Source organism: Myotis myotis, unplaced genomic scaffold (assembly GCF_014108235.1).
Source record: "Myotis myotis isolate mMyoMyo1 unplaced genomic scaffold, mMyoMyo1.p scaffold_m19_p_1, whole genome shotgun sequence".
Taxonomy (NCBI): domain Eukaryota; kingdom Metazoa; phylum Chordata; class Mammalia; order Chiroptera; family Vespertilionidae; genus Myotis; species Myotis myotis.
Window position 1 is genome coordinate 54305081 of NW_023416313.1, and position 23337 is coordinate 54328417.

A 23337-nucleotide genomic window follows, 5' to 3' on the forward strand; every position below is an offset into this window, starting at 1 on the left:
TTTCTTATACTATAATCAACAAAATGCACACAGTGAAAAAAAGAGTTTTGGTATATCCTATATAATAAAAGGGTAATATGCAAATTGACCCTAACAGCAGAACAACTGGGAATGACTGGTCACTATGACACACACTGACCACCAGGAGGCAGATGCTCAATGCAGGAGCTGCCCCCTGGTGGTCAGTGCGGTCCCATAGGGGGAGCTCTGCTCAGCCACAAGCCAGGCTGACGGCTGCCAGCAGAGCAGTGGTGGCGAGAGCCTCTCCCGCCTCCTCAGCAGCGCTAAAGATGCCAAACTGCAGCTTAGTCCTGCTCCCCTCTGGCAAGTGGACATCCCCTGAGGGCTCCCAGGCTGCCAGAGGGATGTCTGACTGCCAGCTTAGGCCCAATCCCCCAGGGAGCAGGCCTACGCCAGCAGGTGGACATCCCCCAAGGGGTCCCATACTGCGAGAGGGCACAATGACATATATACCAAATGTCATTGAATGGACTATGAATATGTTATCTTTAGTCTGAATCCTTATTTTGCCGTTAGCTATATAATATTGAACAACTTATTAAACACTCTCAATCTCAGTTTTCTTATTTAGAAAATAAAAGATGATCAGCCTGGCCAGCGTGGCTCAGTGATTGAGCTTCACCCTATGAACTAGGAGATCATGGTTCAATTCCTGGTCAGGAAACATGCCTGAGTTGTGGGCTAGATCCCAGGAGGCAACCGATCGATGATTCTGTCTCATCATTGATGTTTCTCTCTCTCTCTCTCTCTCTCTCTCTCTCTCTCTCTCTCTCTCTCTCTCTGAAATCAATTTTTAAAAAATGATTAGAGTATTACTTTATATGGTGGTTTGAGAATTAAATGAGCTAATACATATGAAGTGCTTAAAACAGTGCCTGGCACATATTAAATGTTCAGTGAGTTATTACTTAATATTGTTTTGCAGCTGCAGCTCACTTTTTTAATATAACACTATATCTTAGAGATTATTTTTGTTAATATGGATAGAGTGGAAGACAAAAATAGGAACAAAGAACTAAAACAATAAATAGAAAACAGTAACAAATATGGTAGATATTAATCCAACTATATCATTAATCACTTTAAAAGTTAATGGTCTAAATACACCAATGAAATGACAGATTGCCCTGGTCATGTGGCTCTGTTGGAGTGTCGTCCTGTACACCAAAAGGTTGTGGGTTCGATTCTCAGTCTGAGCACATACCTAAGTTGCAGGTTCAATCCCTGATTGGGGTGTGTGCAGGAGGCAATTGATTGATGTTTCTCTCTCAACATATCCTTAGTTGGGGATTTAAAAAAATAAAGAGAGAGATTGTCAGATTGGATTAAAAAAAATCAAGAGAATGAGAAGACAAGCCACATACTAGGAAAAAAATATTTGCAAAAAACAAATCTGATAAAAGGCTGTCGTTCACAATATAGAAAGAACTTTTAAAACTCAACAATATGAATATAAACAACCTAAGTAAAAATTGGGTCAAAGACCTGAATAGTTGTCTCATAAAAGAAGATACAGGGATGGCAAATAAGCATATGAAAAGATGCTCTACATCATATGTCACTAGGGAATTGCAAATTTAAGCAACACTGAAATATCACTACACACCTTTTAGAACAACCAGAATTCAAAATACACCAAAGGCTGACAAGGATGTGGAGCAATAATAACTCTTATTCATTGCTGGTGGGAATGTAAAATGGTACAGCCACTTTGGAAGACAGTTTGGCAGTTCTTTATAAAACTAAACATACTCTCACCATACAATCCAGCAATCATACTCCTTGGTATTTACCCAAAGGAGTTGATAACTTTTGTTCACACAAAAATTTGCATATGGATGTTATAGCATCTTTATTCATAATTGGCAAAACATGGAAGCAACCAAGATATCTTTTCACAGGTAAATGGATAAATAAACTATAGTACATCCAAACAATGGACTGTTATTCAGCATTAAAGGAAATGAGCTATCAAGCAATGAGAAGATATGGAGGAACCTTAAATTCATATTATTAAGTAAAAGAAGCCAATCTGAAAACGCTACATACTGTGTGATTCCAACTATATGACATTCCGAAAAAGGTAAAACTACAGAGACAGTAAAAAGACCAGTTGTAGCCAGAGCTTAGTGAGAAGAGAAGCATGAATAAGTGCAGCACAGAGGATTGTAAGGACAATGAAATTGTTCTGCAGGATACTGTAATGGTGAATATGTGTCTTTTTACATTTGTCCAAACCTATTGAGTGTACAACAATGAACCCTCATGTAAACTATGGAGTTTGGGTGATAATGATGTGTCAATGTAAGGTCATCAATTATAACAAATGTACCACTCTAGTGCGGGATGTTGATAGTGAGGCTGTGTGTGTCAGGCTTATCAGGCATGTGGGAACTCTGTACTTTCTGCTCAGTTTTACTAAGAACCTAACACTGCTCTTTAAAAAAATAGAAGTCTAGCCCGGCCAGCATGGCTCAGTGGTTGAGTGTCGACCTATGAACCAGGAGGTTGAGGTTCGATTCCTGGTCGGGGCACATGCCCGGTTTATGGGCTCAATCTTCAGTAGGGGGTGTGCAGGGGGCAGCCGATCAATGATTCTCTCTCATCACTGGTGTTTTTCTCTCCCTCTCTCTCTCATTCTCTGAAATCAATAAAAATATATTTTAAAAAAACAGAAGTCTAGATAAACAAAAATTTTAAGTTTAAAAAAACAATTCCACTGCTTATTCAATACATTTATATATTCCTCTCCCACGCCCCCACACCCCCCCCCTTTTTTTTTTTTGCAAGATTAGGTGGGACAGTTTGAGGCTTAGTTGATTCCTTATGCTGAAATACAAGTGAGATATTGCCTTTTTTCCTCCAGATATTTTATTTATTTTTAATTAAACTTACTAGGGTTAAATTGGTTAATAAGATATATAGGTTTCCAGTGTACAATTCTATGATATATCATCTGTATATTGCATTGTGTGCCCACCACCCGAAGTCAAATCTTCTGTCACTATATATTTGACTCCCTTTACCCTTTAAATCCGCTCCCCCTTCCCTCTGGTAACCACCATATTGAGATATGCCTTTGACACTTATATTCTAACTAGAGGCCCGGTGCACAAAAATTTGTGTACTCAGGGGGGTTGGGGAGTCGCTCAGCCCAGCCTGTGCCCTCTCGCAGTCTGGGACCCCTCAGAGGATGACCACCTGCTGGCTTAGGCCTGCTCCCCCGGGGATTGGGCCTAAGATGGCAATCAGACATCCCTCTGGCAGCCCAGCAGCCCTCAGGGGATGTCCACTTGCCAGCGGGGAGCAGGCCTAAACTGCAGTCGGACATCCTTAGCATTGCTGAGGAGGCAGGAGAGGCTCCCACCACCACCACTGTACTGGCAGCCATCAGCCTGGCTTGTGGCTGAGCAGAGCTCCTCCCTGACCACCAGAGGGCAGCTTCTGCATTGAGCGTCTGCCCCCTGGTGGTCAGTGTGTGTCATAGTGACCAGTCATTCCCAGTCCTTCTGCTGTTAGGGTCAGTTTGCATATTACCCTTTTACTATATAGGATAGAGGCCTGGTGCACAGGTGGGGGCTGGCTGGTTTTCCCTGAAGGGTATTCCGGATCAGGGTGGGGGTCCTGCTTGGGTGCCGGGCCAGCCTGGATGATGGGATGATGGCTGTTTGCAGCTGGTCACACCCCCTTCAGGGTGGGGGTCCCACTTGGGTGCCTGCCAGCCTGGATGAGGGGATGATGGCTGTTTGCAGCTGGTCACACCCCCTTCAGAGTGGGGGTCCCCACTGGGGTGCCTGGCCAGCCTGGATGATGTGATGATGGCTGTTTGCAGCTGGTCACACCCCCTTCAGGGTGGGGGTTCCCACTGGGGTGCCTGGCCAGTCTGGGTGAGGGGCTGAGGGCTGTTTTCAGGCTGGTGGGTGACTGAAGCTCACAGCCTCTCCTTTTTTCTTTTCTTTTTTTTATTCTGGGATTAATTTACCTTCTATAGCTGTCACTGGAGCTGAGAGCAGGCTCCAGCTCTGAGGCCGTTGCCAGCTGAAAGCAGGTACCTGGGTTTGTTTAGATTCTATAATTGAAACTCTGTTGCCATCACTGGCTGCTCTAAGCTCTGAGGCCACGCTGGCTGAAAGCAGGTTTCTGGGGTTTGTTTAGCTTCTATAATTGCAACATTGTTTCATCCGGAGCTCAGAGCTGAGCTGCAGCAGGCGGGGAACGTTGACTTCCTCCATCACTGGAGTAAGCAAGCCTCATGTTCATGTTAGCTTCAGCTGCCTGGCTGCCGGCCGCCATCTTGGCTGGCAGTTAGTTTGCATATCTCACTGATTAGCCAATGGGAAGGGTAGCGAAGTTATGGTTAATTACCATGTTTCTCTATTATTAGATAGGATATGTACAATATATTATACCATATTAGATTTTATTTATAGAAAATAAAATTTGCATTATATTTCACTTCTATATAGATGAAATACAATAAAAATCAAGGTGACAGCTCGATATCCACACTGAGGAGTCAAGTAACTGATGTAAAAATTATTATGACCCAAAATATTAATAAAATATTGGAAAGCGAAGAAAGATTGAATAGCTTCACTGACAGAACAAATGATCTCCACACAACTGTAAGTGATGCACACCTGTCCTGGTATCCAAACAGTAATCTAAACCATAGGGATAACCCCCTTGAGGCAAATTGCCTAACACAAAACTATACCATGGTTACTGTGAAATAATCCTATGTTACCATATTATGGCTTTATCAAGAAATTATTGGAATACAACTAAAATATTAAAAGAATAATTATAAAACAATCCAATTTTTTCAAATTAATCAAACTTTTATTTTTTATAATTATTGAATTTTTTAGGGTGACACTGGTTAATAAAATTATATAGATTTCAGGGGTACAATTCTATAATACATCATCTGTATAATGGGTTATGTGTTTACCACCCCAAGTCAAGTCTCTTTCCATCACCATTTATGTCCCCTTTATCCCCTCCTACTTCCCCCACCCCTCTTTTTATCTGGTAATCAACATACTGTTGTCTATGAGGGGTTTTCTTTTCACTTAATTTCTTCAACTTTTTACTAGACCCCCAACTCTCTTCCCTCTAACAGTTTTTAGTCTGTTTTCTGCATCTGAGTCTGTTTCTATTTTGTTTCTTTTGTTTATTAGATTCCACATATAAGTGAAAATCATATGGAAATTATCTTTCTTTGACTGGCTTATTTCACTTAGCATAATACCCTCTAGAGTCTAGACCCGTTCATGCTGTTGCCAAGAGTAAGATTTCCTTCTTTTTGACAGCTAAGTAGTATTCCATTATGTAAATGTACCACAGCTTGTTTTATCCACTCATCTACTGATGGGCACTTGGGCTGCCAACAAATCTTGGCTATTGTAAATAACACTAAAGCAATCCAAAATTTAAAAAACAAAGTAGGAAGTGATTATTTTCACAACAGAAGAAATTCTTATATTAAGAAACACACAGGTTAGTCAACAAATAAACTGAAAGGGGGGGGAAAAAAAGGGAGAACTTACCAAAAAATGGATTCAGAGGGTATAACCATTGCAATATGTGCTCCTTATTTGGATTTTGATTCAAAAAACTATAAAAATGAAAATTTAGCCCTAACCGGTTTGGCTCAGTGGATAGAGCGTCGGCCTGTAGACTGAAGGGTCCCAGGTTCGATTCTGGTCAAGGGCATGTACCTTGGTTGCGGGCACATCCCCAGTAGGGAGTGTGCAGGAGACAGCTGATCGATGTTTCTCTCTCATGGATGTTTCTAACTCTCTGTCCCTCTCCCTTCCTCTCTGTAAAAAATTAATAAAATATATATTATTTTAAAAATGAAAATTTACAGATACACACTAAAATATTTATGAATAAAATTATATAATGTCTGAGATTTGCTTCAGAATAGTTCAGGAGTGGGGGAGTATGTGGTATAAATTAAACAAAATTGATAATTATTAAAACTGGATATTGAATATTATACTGTTCTGTCACCATTTTTTAATTTAATTGTTTCCATCACCTTTTATTTCCTCTTTGCCCTCTACTACCTCCAACCCCCAATCACCATCCTGTTGTCCATGTCCATGAGTTGGTTTTTGTTTGTTTTGCTCAATCCCTCCACACCCCAACCCCACTTTGTTCTGTCACCTTTTGCATGTGTTCAAAATTCTCTGCTAGAAAATAGTTTTAATTCTTTTGATTTTTATACATTCTACTATACTGGTATATTTCTATATCCTTAGGCCAGTACTTCACCATTTTAGTTACTGTGGTTTTATGTCTTAATATCTTATAAGAAGTCTTAATATCTTATAGTGCAAGTTTGTCTGCTTTTTACTTTTGAAATGTGTTGGCAAGGCTTGCTTCTTTCTCTTCCAATGAATTTTAGAATGTATATCTCAAGTTACACACATACACTCACAAAACGTTGAGGTCTCTGTTGTAATTACATTAATGTGATTAATGAAAATCAACATCTTTAACATATTGTTTTCCCATCACTGAACATGCTGTCTCCTCATTTTTCTAGGTCTCTTTCAAAATATTTTTAAATATATTTTTATTGATTTCAGAGATGAAGGGAGAGGGAGAGAGAGATAGAAAGATCAATTATGAGAGAGAATCATTGATCGGCTGCCTCCTGCACGCCCCACATTGGGGATTCAGCCCGCAACCCGGGCATGTGCTCTGACCAGGAATTAAACCATAACCTCCTGAATCATAGGTGACACTCAACCACTGAGCCATGCCAGCTAGGATCTTTCAAAATCTTTTAATAGAGTTTTATAATTTTTCCATAAACATTATGCATATCTTTGGTGAGATTTATTCTTTGATACCTTACCATTTTTGTTGCAATTATAAATGACTAGAGGCCTGATACACGAATTTGTGCACCAGTGGGGTCCCTTGGTCTGGCCTGCAGAGATCAGTGGACCTCCATGCCACTGCAGCCCGGCCTTACCCGCCAGCTCGTTGGGCTCCAGCCCAGTGTCCATGTCAGTCCTGCACATCACGAAGTAGTGCGCGATATGGCAGGTAGCCAGGGAGGAGCCCGAGCCTGGGCTGGGCACCACACTGCTCCCACTGATTACCGGCCCACTGTGCCTGCCACTGCTGCTGCTTAGGCACACAGGGGGAGTGTCCACAAGAGAGGCTGGAGCCACATCAGCTGCACTCGCCAGCCGTAAGCCCAACATCTGGCACCTGTCAGCTGAATGGCGCTCCTGCTGTAGGAGCACACTGACCACCAAGGGGCAGCTTCTGAATTGAGCGTCTGCCCCCTGGTGGTCAGTATACATCATAGCTACCAGCCGGTCTTCCGGTTTTCCGGTCCCTTAGGCTTTTAGATATATACTAGAGGCCCGGTGCACAAAAACTTGTGCACTCGGCGGGGAGGGGGGAGTCCCTCAGCCCGGCCTGTCCCCTTTCACAGTCTGGGACCCCTCGGGAGATAACGACCTGCTGGCTTAGGACTGCTCCTGGGTAGTAGAGGGCAGACCCAATCCCTAGGTGCGGCCCCTGGTCAGGCTTCGGGAAGGGCCAATTGGGGAGTTGGGACGCCGCCCCCTGTCATGCACAGAGCAGGGCCAATCGGGGTTGGGGCGCTGCCCCCTGTCACGCACAGAGCAGGGCCGATCAGGGGGTTGGGGCGCCGCCACTCTCACACTCAGGGCAGGGCCGATGGGGAGGTTATGGCTCTACCCTGTCACACACAGAGGAAGGCCTGTGGGGGGGGGCGGGGGAGGGCTGGACCTGTCACACACAGAGCAGGGCCGATCAGGGGGTTGGGGCGCCGCACCCTGTCATACACAGAGCCACAGGGCGATCAGGGGGTTGGGGAGCTACCCCCTATCAGGCACAGAGCAGGGCTGATCAGGGGGTTGGGGCGCCTTCCCCTGTCAGGAACAGACCAGGGCAGATAGGGAGGTTGTGGCCCTGCCCCCTGTCACACACAGAGCCGCAGGGCGATCAGGGGGTTTGGGCACTGCCCGTCATGCTGATCCCGGTGCCGGGAGGCCTCCCGGCTCTGCTGATCCTGGTGCTGGGAGGCATATTACCCTTTTACTATATAGGATAGAAGCCTGGTGCACGGGTGGGGGCCGGCTGGTTTGGCCTGAAGGGTGTCCTGGATCAGGGTGGGGGTTCCCACTGGGGTGCCTGGCCAGCCTGGATGAGGGGATGATGGCTGTTTGCAGCTGGTCACACACCCTTCAGGGTGGGGGTCCCCACTGGGTGCCTGGCCAGTCTGGGTGAGGGGCTGAGGGCTGTTTTCAGGCTGGCAGGTGACTGAAGCTCCCAACTGCTCCTTTTTTTTTTTTTTTTATTCTGGGCCAGCTTTAGCTCTGACTCCAGCTCTGAGGCCTCTGCTACTGAAAGAAGGTATCTGGGTTGTTTGTGTTCTATAATCGAAACACTGTATCAACTCCAGCGCTGAGATCCCGGCTCGCTGAAAGCAGGTTTCTGGGATTTTGTTTAGCTTCTATATTTGTAATTATGTTTCAAACTGCAAGCTCAGAGGCCAGCAAGGCAGGCGGGAAACGTTGGTTTCCTCCGTCACTGGAGCAAGCAAGCTTCCTGTTTGCTTCAGATGCCTGGCTGCCGGCCGCCATCTTGGTTGGCAGTTAATTTGCATATCGCCCTGATTAGCCAATGGGAAGCATGTCGGAGGTACGGTTAATTACCATGTTTCTCTATTATTAGATAGGATCCTATCTAATAAAAGAGAAACATGGTAATTAGTGTACATCCACTACCCTTCCCATTGGCTAATCAGGGCAATATGCAAATTAACTGCCAGCCAAGATGGTGGCCGGCAGCCAGGCAGCTTGAAACTAGCATGAGGCTTGCTTGCTTCAGTGATGGAGGAAGCCAAGGTTCCCTGCCTGCCGCTGCCGGCCTCTGAGCTGCATTCTAAAAAACAATGTTGCAGAAACCAAGATGGCGGCATAGGTTAATGACGGAGATTGCTGCCTCGAACAACCACTTCAGAGATATAACTAAAGGACAGAACAGACATCATCCAGAACCACAGGAAGGCTGGCTGAGTGGAAATTCTACAACTAGGAGGAAAGAGAATATCATACCCAGACTCAGAGGAGGCGCAGTGCTGAAGTGAAATACTCAGGTGCGGAGTGCGCGCGCGGAGCGGGCTGGCGGCGGTGGGCGAGGTTGTTGTTTTCAATCGGGAGGGAGTTTCAGACTCTGAGCTCCAGATCCGGGCGAGTCTTTAGGGACCCAGACTCAAACGGGAGAAGCGGGACTGTCTGGCTTCGGTCGGAACTCGAAGGCAGCTTTCTCTCCGAGGTTTGCAGCGGTTGCTGGGACTCTGAGAGGCAGAGCCTCTGCGGACGGGACTGAGAGCAGCCATAACTGCTTGTTCCGCCTGCCTTGTAGATCCCCAGGGACCCACCCCGCCCAAGCCCTTCGCAGAGCCATTTGCCAGATAGCCTCAGGCAAAGGCTAGATTAGCACCGCCCTAGAGAGCTTTCCAGCACAGAAGCTCTCCCACTGCATACACAGCTGACTCTCATAGCCAGTTAGCCTGGAGGTCAAATCACCCCTGGTATTGCCGACAATCAAGGCTTAACTACAACAAGTCTGCCCACAAAGACCACAAGGGGGTTCACCAAGAAAAGATAAAAAAATGCGGAGACAAAGAAACAGGACTCAAATGTCAGAAATGGAAGATATAGAGCTCAAAACCACACTTTTAAGGTCTCTCAAGAACTGTCTAGAAGCTACCGATAAACTTAGTAAGGCCCTCGAAAAGACTGGTGAGACCGCCGATAAATGTAGTGAGATCCGCAAAAAATCTAATGAGACCCTCAATGTTGTGATAAAGAACCAACTAGAAATTAAGCATACACTGACTGAAATAAAGAATATTATACAGACACCCAACAGCAGACCAGGGGAGCGCAAGAATCAAGTCAAAGATTTGAAATGCGAAGAAGCAAAAAACACCCAACCGGAAAACCAAAATGAAAAAAGAATCCAAAAATACGAAGATAGTGTAAGGAGCCTCTGGGACAACTTCAAGCATACCAACATCAGAATTATAGGGGTGCCAGAAGAAGAGAGAGAGCAAGATATTGAAAACCTATTTGAATAAATAATGACAGAAAACTTCCCCCACCTGGTGAAAGAAATAGACTTACAGGTCCAGGAAGCGCAGAGAACCCCAAACAAAAGGAATCCAAAGAGGACCACACCAAGACACATCATAATTAAAATGCCAAGAGCAAAAGACAAAGAGAGAATCTTAAAAGCAGCAAGAGAAAGAAACTCAGTTAGCTACAAGGGAATACCCATACGACTGTCAGCTGATTTCTCAACAGAAACTTTGCAGGCCAGGAGGGAGTGGCAAGAAATATTCAAAGTGATGAATACCAAGAACCTACAACCAAGATTACTTTATCCAGCAAAGCTATCATTCAGAACTGAAGGTCAGATAAAGAGCTTCACAGATAAGGAAAAGCTAAAGGAGTTCATCACCACCAAACCAGGATTATATGAAATGCTTCTTAAAGGTATCCTTTAAGAAGAGGAAGAAGAAGAAAAAGGTAAAGATACATATTATGAACAACAAATATGCATCTATCAACAAGAGAATCTAAGAATAAAGTGAATAAATAATCTGGTGATCATAATAGAATCAGGGACATAGAAAGGGAATGGACTGATTATTCTTGGGGAAAGGGGTGTGGGAGATGCAGGAAGAGACTGGACAAAAATCGTGCACATATGGATGAGGACAGTGGGTGGGGAGTGAGGGCGGAGGGTGGGGCGGGAACTGGGAGGAGGGGAGTTATGGGGGGAAAAAAGAGGAACAAATGTAATAATCTGAAAAATAAAGAATTTAAATAAATAAATAAATAAATAAAATAAAAAACAATGTTAGTTGGAAAAGCTCCCCAGGAATGGTGAAATGCCCCTAATGAAGAGCCAGAAGCACAAGATTACCTCTGAGTTGTAAGAATTCTACTTTTCTTAATACTAGGTACCATACCCACAGACCCCCCCGTCCCCCCATGACAGAACCTAAAACGTGAATCCAGGTATTACCACAGACTTTGTCTGCTACATCGAGCTGTCCTGTTCTCTAGGACTTAAACAATGTCATCTTTTAAATCAAAATTCTTCTTGAATATATGTCTATTCAAAAGAAATAGCTTTTAGCCTATATTCCCTTCAAAAATATAACCAATCCCTTAGTGCTGGGGTCCAACCCCAGCAGGTCCAGTGGTCCCCAAAGGTGTGGACGGAGTCGGCGAAGAAGGAATGACACGGAGACAGCGTTCAGTTGATCAGCAGCCTAGCCAGGATCTCTAGCCAGGATCTCCAGCCAAGTTCTGGTTAGGATCTCCAGCCAGGTTCTGTGTCCATGTTCTCTCGCTAGGTTCTCCAGCCAGGTTCTGTCCAGGTTCTAGTCAGGTTCTCTTGCCATGTTCTATCCAGGTTCTGTAGCCAGGTTCTGTCTCTAGGATCTTCAGCCAGGTTCTCTCGCTAGGTTCTGTCTCTAGGTTCTGTGGCCAGTTTCTGTCCAGGATCTTTTGCCATGTTCTCTCGCTAGGTTCTGTCTCTAGGTTCTGTGGCCAGTTTCTGTCCAGGATCTTTTGCCATGTTCTCTCGCTAGGTTCTGTCTCTAGGTTCTGTGGCCAGTTTCTGTCCAGGATCTTTTGCCATGTTCTCTCCAGCGAAGTTCTTCTGTCTCTAGGTTCTGTGTCTAGGTTCTGTCTTCTAAGTTCTGTCTCCTGTTGTCTTGTTACATCTGTATTTATACCAGTTGATTCCAATCCTATCAATCTCTATTCCAAAGGTTAGGGCGTTTCTTATCTCCGTTCCAGGGAGTAAAGATTATGTAGCTTAAGCATGATTGTTTGTAGTTAAAGTGATTAATTACCCGCCTGGCACTTAGTTAAGGGGTTTTATTCCCTCCCTAACTTCAGGGGAAAATCCCTACCTGGGGAAACAACCTTTCTCAGAGAGGTGACCTTGGTTAAAACACATAGTGCCAAGAAGGTGAGCAAACATATTAAGAACAGTATGCCATATATGCCAGGTCCCTTGAAACAGCAAGGATGGACCAGCTCCCGGCAAATTCCCCCTTTTTTATTTTTTAAAAGCAGGCATTAAAAAGAAAAACCCCAAATGCTCTCTTGTATCCATTTTAAGAGTAGGATTGGCACTTTCCGCTATTACCTGAGTCCTGATCTATCACCCCAGGGAGAGCTTGCCAATCCTGCACTTTCCCGGGGTGGAAAGGCTGCAGTGGGGTTAAGGATAAGACTCCTTGGGCCTACCTCCTCCCATGCCTTTACATTTACCTTTCCTTCCTCAGAAAAGCATGGACATACTTCTTGTATAAAACGTTCTGTCTGACTGGGAGTAACCTTAATTTCTCTGCTAGCAAGCATATGTTTTAAAAGATCAATACAGAGTCTTATTTCTTTAGACTCAGTATGGCACATCTTCTTAATATAAAGATCAAAACAGAGTCTTCTTTCTTTGGACTCAGTATGGCACATCTTCTCAATCTAAGAATCAATACAGAGTCTTCTTTCTTTGGACTCAGTATGGCACATCTTCTCAATCTAAGTTCTGTACTATCCACCTTCTTACCCTACTTATCCTCTATAGGGGGGTCTGTAGCACTCTGGTGGAGTCCTATCCATCAGAGTGTGGGGGTTCTCAATGGTTCCCTTTTCTCCACATCCCACCAGCAACTAATTTGTTGATTTGTTGATGGTAGCCATTTTGACAGGTGTGAGGTGATACCTAATTGCCATTTTATTTTTTTAAATATATTTTTATTGATTAAGATATTACATATGTGTCCTTGTCCCCACATTACCCTCTACCCCCCACCCCCCCCCCCACTCATGCCCTCACCCCCCCCCCCCCCGTTGTCCGTGTCCATTGGTTAGGCCTATATGTCTGCATGTAAGTCCTTTGGTTGATCTTTCCCCCTTACCCCCACCCTCCCCTACCCTCCCTCCAAAGCCCGACAGTCCAATCAATGCCTCTCCGTCTCTGGATCAGTCCTTGTTCATCAGTTTATGTTGTTCATTATATTCCACAAATGAGTGAGATCATGTGGTATTTATCCGCTCTCCAGTTCCATCCATGCTGTGGCAAATGGTAAGAGTTCCTTTTTCTTCTTCCTCTTCTTAAAAAATACCTTTCAGCATTTCATATAATGCTGGTTTGGTGGTGATGAACTCCTTTAGCTTTTTCTTATCCGTGAAGCTCTTTCTCTGACCTTCTATTCTGAATGATAGCTTTGCTGGATAAAGTAATCTTGGTTGCAGGTTCATGCTATTCATCACTTTGAATATTTCTTGCCACTCCCTTCTGGCCTGCATGGTTTCTGTTGAGAAATCAGCTGACAGTCGTATGGGTACTCCCTTGTAGGTAACTGACTGTCTTTCTCTTGCTGCTTTTAAGATTCTCTCTTTGTCTTTTGCTCTTGGCATTTTAATTATGATGTGTCTTGGTGTGGTCCTCTCTGGATTCCTTTTGTTTGGGGTTCTCTGCGCTTCCTGGACTTGGAAGTCTATTTCTTTCACCAGGTGGGGGAAGTTTTCTGTCATTATTTCTTCAAATAGGTTTTCAATATCTTGCCCTCTCTCTTCTTCTGGTACCCCTATAATTCTGATGTTGGTACGCTTGAAGTTGTCCCAGAGGCTCGTTACACTATCTTCATATTTTTGGAATCTCTTTTCTTTTTTCTTTTTCAGTTGGGTATTTTTTGTTTCTTTGTATTTCAAATCTTTGACTTGATTTTTCGGATCCTCTTGTCTGCTGTTGGATCTCCGTAGATTATTCTTTATTTCAGTCAGTGTATGCTTAATTTCTAGTTGGTCCTTTTTCATGTCCTCCATGGTCTCACTATACTTATTGAGGGACTCATTAAATTTATCGGCGGTTTCCATAAAATTCTTGAAAAACCTTATAAACGTGGCCTTGAACTCTATATCCAGTCGTTTGCTTTCCTCCATTTCTGCCATTTGTGACCTGTTTCTTTGTCTCCGCATTTTGGCTGCTTCCCTGTGTTGATAGAGTGGCTTTGTGTGCTAGGTGTCCTGTAGGGCCCAGTGGCTCAGCCTCCCCAGTTACCTGAGGTGGACACTCTTGGTGCACCCCCTCGTGGGCTTTGTGCACAGTCTTGTTGTAGCTATGCCTTGGTTGTTGTAGGATCACTGGGAGGAATTGACCTCCAGGGCAATTGGCAGCGAGAATCAGCTGTGTCTGCAGTGGGAGAACTTCTGTGCTGGAGACACCCTTCTGGGGCAAGACTTGCTTCAGTGGGGCTTTGGTGCTCACTGAGACTGCACCCTGCGTGTGTCCCTTATGGATCTGAGGAGTTGTGATCTGGATGGTTCCCCTCTGACCACTGGGTACAGTGGCTCTTGGATCTAAGGAGGTGCTAATTTAGCCTCTGCCTGAGGTTGCACAGCAGGAACTACGAAGAGAACTGCAGATTCCCCTTCCTTTTTTTTGGAGTTTGGAAGTGCCCTGATGATGCTCAGCTGTGTAGCAATGCAAGCCGCTGTGGGGCTGTGGGCCTTCTCTTGGAAGCTCTGGGTCTATCTGGCCCGGCTGCGGTTAGGTAATTACAGGTTGCAAATGGCCGGGGCATTCATATGCAAAAGCCTCTGCCGCAGCCTGGGCGGGGCGGGGTCTCAAGAAATCAAAGGGCGGAGAAAGCAGCTATGGCGGAGCCTCAGCCCTGCCCTAAGGAGTCGCGAGTCTCAGTGTCCCGGCAATGGCTCCAAGCACCTCTGAGGGAAAGCCGCTCTCAAGCTCGCCTGCTGCCAGACAGTCCAGTATCTCCCCATATGAGTCCTGGGTCCCCAGAGACTTCCCGGAACCAGATTTCAGAGCCGTCGGGAGCTTGTGTCTCCCTCCGAATTCAAAAAGACAGCCGCGGCCTCAGGTGCCAGACCCTTTCCGCATGAGCCCCCGTACCTCTGCACTCCACCTCCGCAGCTCCTCTGGCTCTCAGTGTGCTTTTCTTTCCTTCTAGTTGTAGAATTTACACTCAGCCAGCCCTCCTGTAGTTCTGGATGATGTCCACCTTGTGTTTTTGATGCATTTATCGATTGTTGTGGGAAGCAGCAATTTCCCGGTGTTTATCTATGCCGCCATCTTAGTTTCTCCCCTAATTGCCATTTTAATTTGCATCTCTCTGATGATTAGTGACCCAGAGTATTTTTTCATATGTCTCTTGGCCATGTATATGTCCTTTTTGGAGAAGTCTATTTAGGTCAATTTTTTCATCGGATTGTTTGTCTTCCTTTTAAGTTGTATAAGTTCTTTACATATTTTGGAAGTTAACCCCTTATCAAATATATCATTGGCAAATATGTTCTTCCATACAGTGAGCTCCCATTTCATTTTGTTGATTTCTTTTGCTGTGCAGAAGCTTTTTATTTTGATGTAGTCCCATTTGTTTATATTCTCCTTTGTTTCCCTTGCCTTAGGAGATGTATCAGCAAATATATCAAGAGATGTCTGAGACTTTGGTACCTATACTCTCTTCTAGGATTTTTATGGTTTCATGACTTACATTTAAGTCTTTTATTCATTTTGAGTTTATTCTTGTGTATGCTGTAAGTTGGTGGTCTAGTTTCATTTTTTTAAAATCTTTATTGTTCAGATTATTACAGTTGTTCCTCTTTTTCCCCCCCCATAGCTCCCCTCCACCCAGTTCCCACCCCACCCTCTGCCCTTACTGCCACCATAATGTCCTCATCCATAGGTGTACTATTTTTGTTCAGTCTCTTCCTGCACCCCCACACCCCTTTCCTCCTGAGAATTTTCAGTCCACTCCCTTTCTATTCCCCTTATTCTATTATATTCACCAGTTTATTCTGTTCATCACATTTTTTATTCACTTGAATTTTACATTCACTTGTTGATAGATATGTATTTGTTGTTCATAATTCTTATCTTTACCTTTTTCTTCTTCCTCTTCTTAAAGAATACCTTTCAGCATTTCATATAATACTGGTTTGGTGGTGATGAACTCCTTTAGCTTTTCCTTATCTGTGGAGCTCTTTATCTGACCTTCAACTCTGAATGATAGCTTTGCTGGATAAAGTAATCTTGGTTGTAGGTTCTTGCTGTTTATCACTTTGAATATTTCTTGCCACTCTCTTCTGGCCTGCATGGTTTCTGTTGAGACATCAGCTGACAGTCATATGGGTACTCCCTTGTAGGTAACTGACTGTCTTTCTCTTGCTGCTTTTAAGATTCTCTCTTTGTCTTTTGCTCTTGGCATTTTAATTATGATGTGTCTTGGTGTGGTCCTCTTTGGGTTCCTTTTGTTTGGGGTTCTCTGCGCTTCCTGGACTTGTAAGTCGATTTCTTTCACCAGGTAGGGGAAGTTTTCTGTCATTATTTCTTCAAATAGGTTTTCAATATCTTGCTCTCTCTCTTCTTCTGGCACCCCCATAATTCGGATGTTGGGACGCTTGAAGTTGTCTGAGAGGCTCCTTACACTATCTTGATATTTTTGGATTCTTTTTCTTTTTGCTTTTCCAGTTGGGTGTTTTTTACTTCTTTGTATTTCAAATCTTTGACTTGATTCTTGGGATCCTCTTGTCTGCTGTTGGATCTCTGTATATTATTCTTTATTTCAGTCAGTGTATGCTTAATTTCTAGTTGGTCCTTTTTCATATCCTTGAAGTTCTCACTAGACTTATTGAAGGTCTCACTAAATTTATCGGCAGTTTCTAGAAAATTCTTGAAAAACCTTATAACCATGGTTTTGTACTCTATATCCAGTAGTTTGCGTTCCTCCATTTCTGTCATTTGTGACCTGTTTTTTTGTCTTTGCATTTTGGCTGCTTCCCTAGGTGTGCTAGACTAGGTGTGCTAGGTGTCTTATAGAGCCCAGTGGCTCAGCCTCCCCAATTACCTGAGGTGGACACTCTTGGTGCACCCCTTTGTGGGCTGTGTACACAATCTTATTGTAGTTAAGCCTTGCTTGTTGTTGGTATCACTATGAGAAACTGACCTCCAGGCCAATTGGCTGTGAGAATCAGCTGTGTCTACAGTCGGAGAACTTCTGTGCTGGAGACACCCTTCTGGGGCAAGACTTGCTTCAGTGGGGCTTTGGTGCTCACTGAGTCTGCCCCTTGAGTGTGTCCCTTATGGATCTGAGGAGTTGTAATCTGGATGGTCCCCCTCTGACCACTGGGTACACTCGCTCTTGGAGGTGCTAATTTAGCCTCTGCCTGAGGTTACCCAGCAGGAGCTACGAAGAGATCTGCAGATTCCCCTTCCTTGTTTGGGGTTTGAAGGTGCCCAAATGAGGCCCAGCTGTGAATCAATGCAGCTTCTGTGGGGGCTTGGGCCTTCTTTTGGATGTTCTGGGTTTTTCTGACCCAGCTGCAGTTTGTTAGGTAATTTTAGATCTCAAAGGGCCAGCCCATTCATATGTAAAAGCCTCTGTGCACAGCTTGGGTGGGGCGGGGTCTCCAGGAATCAACAGGGCAGAGCAAGCAGCTATAGCTGCTTCTCAGTCCTACCCTAAGAGGCCCTGCTTCTCAGTGTCCCACGGTAATCACTGCAAGCACCTCTGAGAGAAAGCCGCCCTCGAGTTCCACCCACTGCCAGACAGTCCAGTTTCTCCCAGTATGAGTCTGGTTCCAGAGACTTGCCCAGAACTGGAGTCCAGGGCGGTCGGGAGCTTGTATCTCCCTCCCGATTGAAAAAGCCAACCACGTCCTCAGTTGCCAGCCCTTTCTGCATGTGCCTCCATACCTCTGCACTTTACTTCCAAACCTCCATGAGCCTCAGTGTGCTTTTCTCTTTCCTTCTAGTTGTAGACTTTACACTCAGCCAGCCTTCCTGTGGTTCTGGATGATGTCCGTTTTGTCTTTTAGTTGTATTTTTGAAGTGTTGTGTGAGGCAGCAATTTCAGGTGTTTACCTATGCCGCCATCTTGGTTTCTCCTAGTTTCATTTTTTTGCATGTACCTGGAATGCAGACAGCTGCAGCCACCATGGAAAACAATAAGGACTTTCCTCAAAAAATTAAAAATGGAACTACCATTTGACCCAGTGATCCTACTTCTAGGAATATATACTAAGAATCCTGAAACACCAGTCAGAAAGAATATATGCTCCCCTTATGTTTACAATTTACAATACCTAAGAGCTGGAAACAGCCCAAGTGCCCATCAGTAGATGAGTGGATAAAAAGACATTTACACCATGGAATACTATGCAGCTGTAAAAAAGAAGGATCTCTAACCCTTTGAGACAGCATAGAGCAGTGGTTCTCAGCCTTGGCTGCACATTAGAATCACCTGGGAATCTTTTTAAAATCCTGATTTCTGGGCCTCATCCTTCGGAAATTCTGTTTCTTTGTTACTAATGTTGTGGCCCCACCCCATAACAAAGAAACAGAATTTCCGGAGGATGAGGCCCAGAAATCAGGATTTTAAAAAGATTCCCAGCCCTGACCAGTTTGGCTCAGTGGCTAGAGCGTCGGCCTGTGGACTGAAGAGTCCCAGGTTCGATTCTGGTCAAGGGCATGTACCTTGGTTACGGGCACATCCCCAGTAGGGGTTGTGCAGAAGGCAGCTGATGGACGTTTCTCTCTCATGGATGTTTCTAACTCTCTATCCCTCTCCCTTCCTCTCTGTAAAAAATCAATAAAATATATTTTTTTAAAAAAAGATTCCCAGGTGATTCTAATGTGCAGCCAAGGTTGAGAACCACTGGCATAAAGGACCTAGAGAGTATTATGCTAAGCAAAGTAAGCCAGTCAGAGAAAGACAAGTATCCCATCAGTAATGTAGGAGGGTTTTAATTTCTCCATATCATCTCCAAAACTTTTTTTCCATTTTTTAAAGTTATAGCCATCATACTGGGTATGAAGTGATATCTCATTTTGAATTTGCACTTCCTTAATGACTAATGATGTTGAGCATTTTTTCATGTGCTTATTGGCTATTTACATATCTTCTTTGCAGAAAGTCTATTCAAGTTCTTGTCTGATTTTTTAACAGGTTTGGGCGTTTTTTTGTTATTGAGGAAGGGCTGAATCTTAACAGGCACTTGTCATTAAAAGGCCTTTCCAATCTTATTTCCTATTGCTTGGGCCAAAAAAACCATCAACTTATTCAGTCTTTCAGTGTTCCAAATTTCTGCATCCTCTCTATCCCTTTTCATTTCTTCTTGCAAACCAACCAATTGTTGCCTTGCTAAATGCAGCCAGTAACAAGAACTCACACTACTTCCCTTCTGTTTTCCAACCTTTTCTTCTAAAGTGGCAGACTCAATAAGTACTTTGTCTGCCTTCCAAGTTATCACAGGTGATAGTTATAGCAAATATTTTACCCTCCATAACATAGGTCTTTGTCTTTCCAGCCTCTAATATCAGTTTCTTCACTGTCTACCATGTGATGGTTAAGCCACGTTTTAGAGTTTTGTAATAACATAGCCTACTCCCAGTTTCAATACTAGTTAGAGAAACACTAGCTGTGATACCATACCTCAGGTTTTCATTGTTTTAACTCAATAGAGTGTTATTTCTTGGTTGTATAACAGTGTGAGATAGGTTTTCATTGGGCAGACTTCCACATGGTAATCCAGTAACCCAAGCCTTTTCCATTTTGTGACTTTGGGCCTCAGAATGTAAATTTCAAGTGGCAGTTGGTTAAACAGGGAATGAAGGAAGCACATTTGTTTTTAGCCCAAAAGTGACACCCATCACTTCAACTCACAATCTGTTGGTAAGAATTAATCTTATAGCTTAGTGTAGCTGCAAAGGTTAGAGAGAGGCACAGCATGGAGTGGGGTGAGGGACCTGAGAAATGTAGAAATGTAGAGAGTCTCGCTCTAGCAATAATCAACTCTACATTATGGAAGGGAACTCAAGTCTTCATTAGATAGCTGGCTGTCTTTATTATACTGCACTAAAGGGAACTCTAAAAACCGTATGTCAGGTAGATGAAAAATGATCTCAGATAAAAATTCTGAGTCTCCGCAAGAAATAAAGATCCAGGCTGGGTAGCTCAGTTGATTAAAGCATCGTCCCGATACACCAGGGTTGTGGGTTTGATCCCTAGTCAGGACACATATAAGAATCAACCAATGAATGCATAAATAAGTAGAACAACAAATCAATGTTTCTCTCTCTCTCTCTCTCTCCCTTCCTCTGTAAAATCAATAACTAAAAAAATAAAATAAAATAGCCTGGCTGGTGTGGCTTAGTTGGTTGGAGTGTTGTCCTGTACACCAAAAGGTGATGAGTTTGATTCCTGGTCAAGGCACATACCTAGGTTTCAGGCTTGATACCTGGTTGGAGCATGTACGGAAGGCAACCGATTGATGTTCTCTCCCACATCAATGTCTCTTTCTTTCTTTCCCTCCCTCTAAAAAATTAATTTAAATTTAAAAAATAAAGATCCAAGAAAGTGGTAATGGTGTCAGTCACACTAAATGAATACTGACTGCAATAGAGGTGGTGAGTAGTAGTTGGATTGTGGATATACTTTGAATTTGAAGTTGCTGACAGATTGGAGGTTTGGCCAGAGACTCTAAACTCCAAAGTTTTGAGCCATAGAGTTCATCACTCAACTCATGTGAGTCCCAGGCTTAGCCTGCTGTCCTGTGAGCACTAAAACCCTGTGCTCTGGGTGACAGAGGCCAACATCATCACTCTCCCAAATGCAGAGGAGCTGCACCATCAGTGCAATTTCTTACTGCTCTCCTAGGTTCCTGCACATGGCCTTACTCTTACTTTTTTCCAAGTTCAGTTATGCATTGAAAGATTTGCTTCTCTTTTTTATCTAGTATTTATGAGTAAAAATAGAGGCAGGATTATTGGATTACATAATCCACCATATTGTCAGGCCTATTACTTTTTTTAAAAATATGTTTGTTGATTTCAGAGAAGGGAGAGGGAAAGATAGAAACATCAATGATGAGAGAATCATTTATCAGCTGCCTCCTGCATGCCCCCTACTAGGGATGGAGCCCGCAACCCAGGCATGTGCCTTTGACCAGAATCAAACCCAGGACCCTTCAGTCCGTAGGCTGACGCTCTAGCCACTAAGCCAAACCAGCTAGGGCTATTACTTATTAAATTATATGTATGCCTTTATTATGGGAAAAGAGACCAACACCTAAGTCCCAGAATATTATACTGCTTTAGTTCCTAACAAATCCCATTTTTATGTATACATTGTATTTTCATGATTACATAGAGAAAAAAATGACTTCCTCTTTGAAGCCAGTTGAGTAGAAGCAGCTCAATAAAAGATAAAATTTTACTGAAGTATTTTGCAGTTTTCTCCCTCTTTTTTCTTGGTCTTTTAAAAATTTTTTAAAAATATATTGTTATTGATTTCAGAGAAGAAGGGAGAGATAGAAACATCAATGATGAGAATCGTTGATCAGCTGCCTTCTGCACGCCCCACACTGGGGATCAAGCCCACAACCCAGGCTTGTGCCTTGACCAGGAATTGAACTGTGACCTTCTGGTTCATAGGTTGACACTCAACCACTGAGCCACGCTGGTAGGGCTCTCTTGGTCTTTTTGTAAAAGACTCTACTGAATATTATTTTTTGCGGTTGTTATTAATCCTCACCAAGGCTATTTTTCCATTTATTTTTAGAGTGTGGAAAGGAGTGACAGAGAGAGAAAGAGAAACATCAACATGAGAGTGCCCTGACTAGGGCCAGGGATCCAACCTACAACCAGGTACATGCCCTTGACTGGGAATCGAAACTGTAACCCTTCAGTGCACAGGCCTATGCTCTGTCTACTGAGCAACACCAGCCAGGGCTCTACTGAATGTTCTTAAAAAATAGTTTTGGTGGGCCTCTCCTAGTGTACCCATGCCAGAGTAAGTTGCAGTCTCAAATTGCCCAGCCTCCTTGCCTGTAGGCCATGAGCACTGAATGGGGTTATACTGTGTAAAAACAAGCAAACAAACAACAAAAAAATACAAAAGCAGATTTGGTTTTTAACACAAAGTAGGCCAATAAGCTTTCTGTCAGTTTGCCTACTGATAAAGATGGGTCATAGATTTTAACCTGGCAGATTAAACTTACACATTTATCTTGATATCCTCTCAAAAATCCAATAAAAGAATGGGCAAAACAATAGAGAGGCCTTAATGTGTAAACCACTAGGATATTAAAAGAAAGAATAAACAAGAGAAAAGACAACAGGTAAGAAATGTCAACAATTTTAGAAGCAAGGAAATGGATTACCAATAATTATTAGTCCCCGTAGAGCAGAAAAAGCTTGAAACATAAGCTAGTAAGCAGGAGAATACATTAAGATGCAAGCTGATCTGGGCCAAAGAACCTTGGAAAGGATCAGAAATTGGAAACATGCAGGAGGAAACCGAGACGCCGGCATAGGTAAACACCGGAGTTTGCTGCCTCGAACAACCACTTCAAAAATACAACTAAAAGACGGAACGGACATCACCCAGAACCACAGGAAGGCTGGATGAGGGGAAATTCTTCAACTAGAAGGAAAGAGAACAGATTACCGAGTCTCAGAGGAGGCGCAGTGCAGAAAATACAAAGGTGCGGAGGTGCGCGCGGAGCGGGCTGGTGACTGAGGGCGCGGTTGTCATTTTCAATCTGGAGGGAGGCTCAGGCTCTGAGCTCCAGTTCCAGGCGAGTCTCTAGGGACCCAGACTCAAACGGGAGAAGCAGGACTGTCTGGCATCGGTCGGAACACGAGGGCAGCTTTCTCTCCAAGGTACTTGCAGCGATCCCTGGGACACTGAGAGGCAGAGCCTCTGGGGACAGGACTGAGAGCAGCCATAACTGCTCACTCTGCCCGCCCTGTTGATCCTGTTCGATCCGCCCCGCCCAAGCCCTGCACAGAGCCATTTGCCGGATAGCCTCAGGCAAAGGCTAGATTAGCACCTCCCCAGAGGACAGAAGTTTTCCCACTGCAGACAGAGCTGATTCTCACAGCCAGTTGGCCTGGAGGTCAAATCCCCCTGGTATTAACTAAAACAATCAAGGCTTAACTACAACAAGACTGCGCACAAAGACCACTAGGGGGTGCACCAAGGAAGCATAACAAAATGCGGAGATAAAGAAACAGGACAAAATTGTCAATGGAGGATATTGAGTTCAGAACCACACTTTTAAAGTCTCTCGAGAACTGTCTAGAAGCCGCTGATAAACTTATTGAGATCTACAAGAAATCTAATGAGACCCTCGATGTTGTGATAAAGAAGCAACTAGAAATTATGCATACACGGACTGAAATAAAGAATATTATACAGACTCC

The 23337-nt window shown here is 43.9% G+C and overlaps 1 protein-coding gene across 1 annotated transcript in view; it reads left to right on the top strand.

The window, feature by feature from the left end:
- The window catches only part of LOC118670571 (vesicle-associated membrane protein 714-like), a 50954-nt gene that overhangs the window by 15992 nt on the left and 11625 nt on the right, over positions 1–23337 (top strand). Inside the window, exon 5 of the mRNA XM_036337600.1 lies at positions 4488–4646. Coding sequence (XP_036193493.1) covers positions 4488–4646 — 159 coding nt within the window. The remainder of the gene's footprint in view (positions 1–4487; positions 4647–23337) is intronic.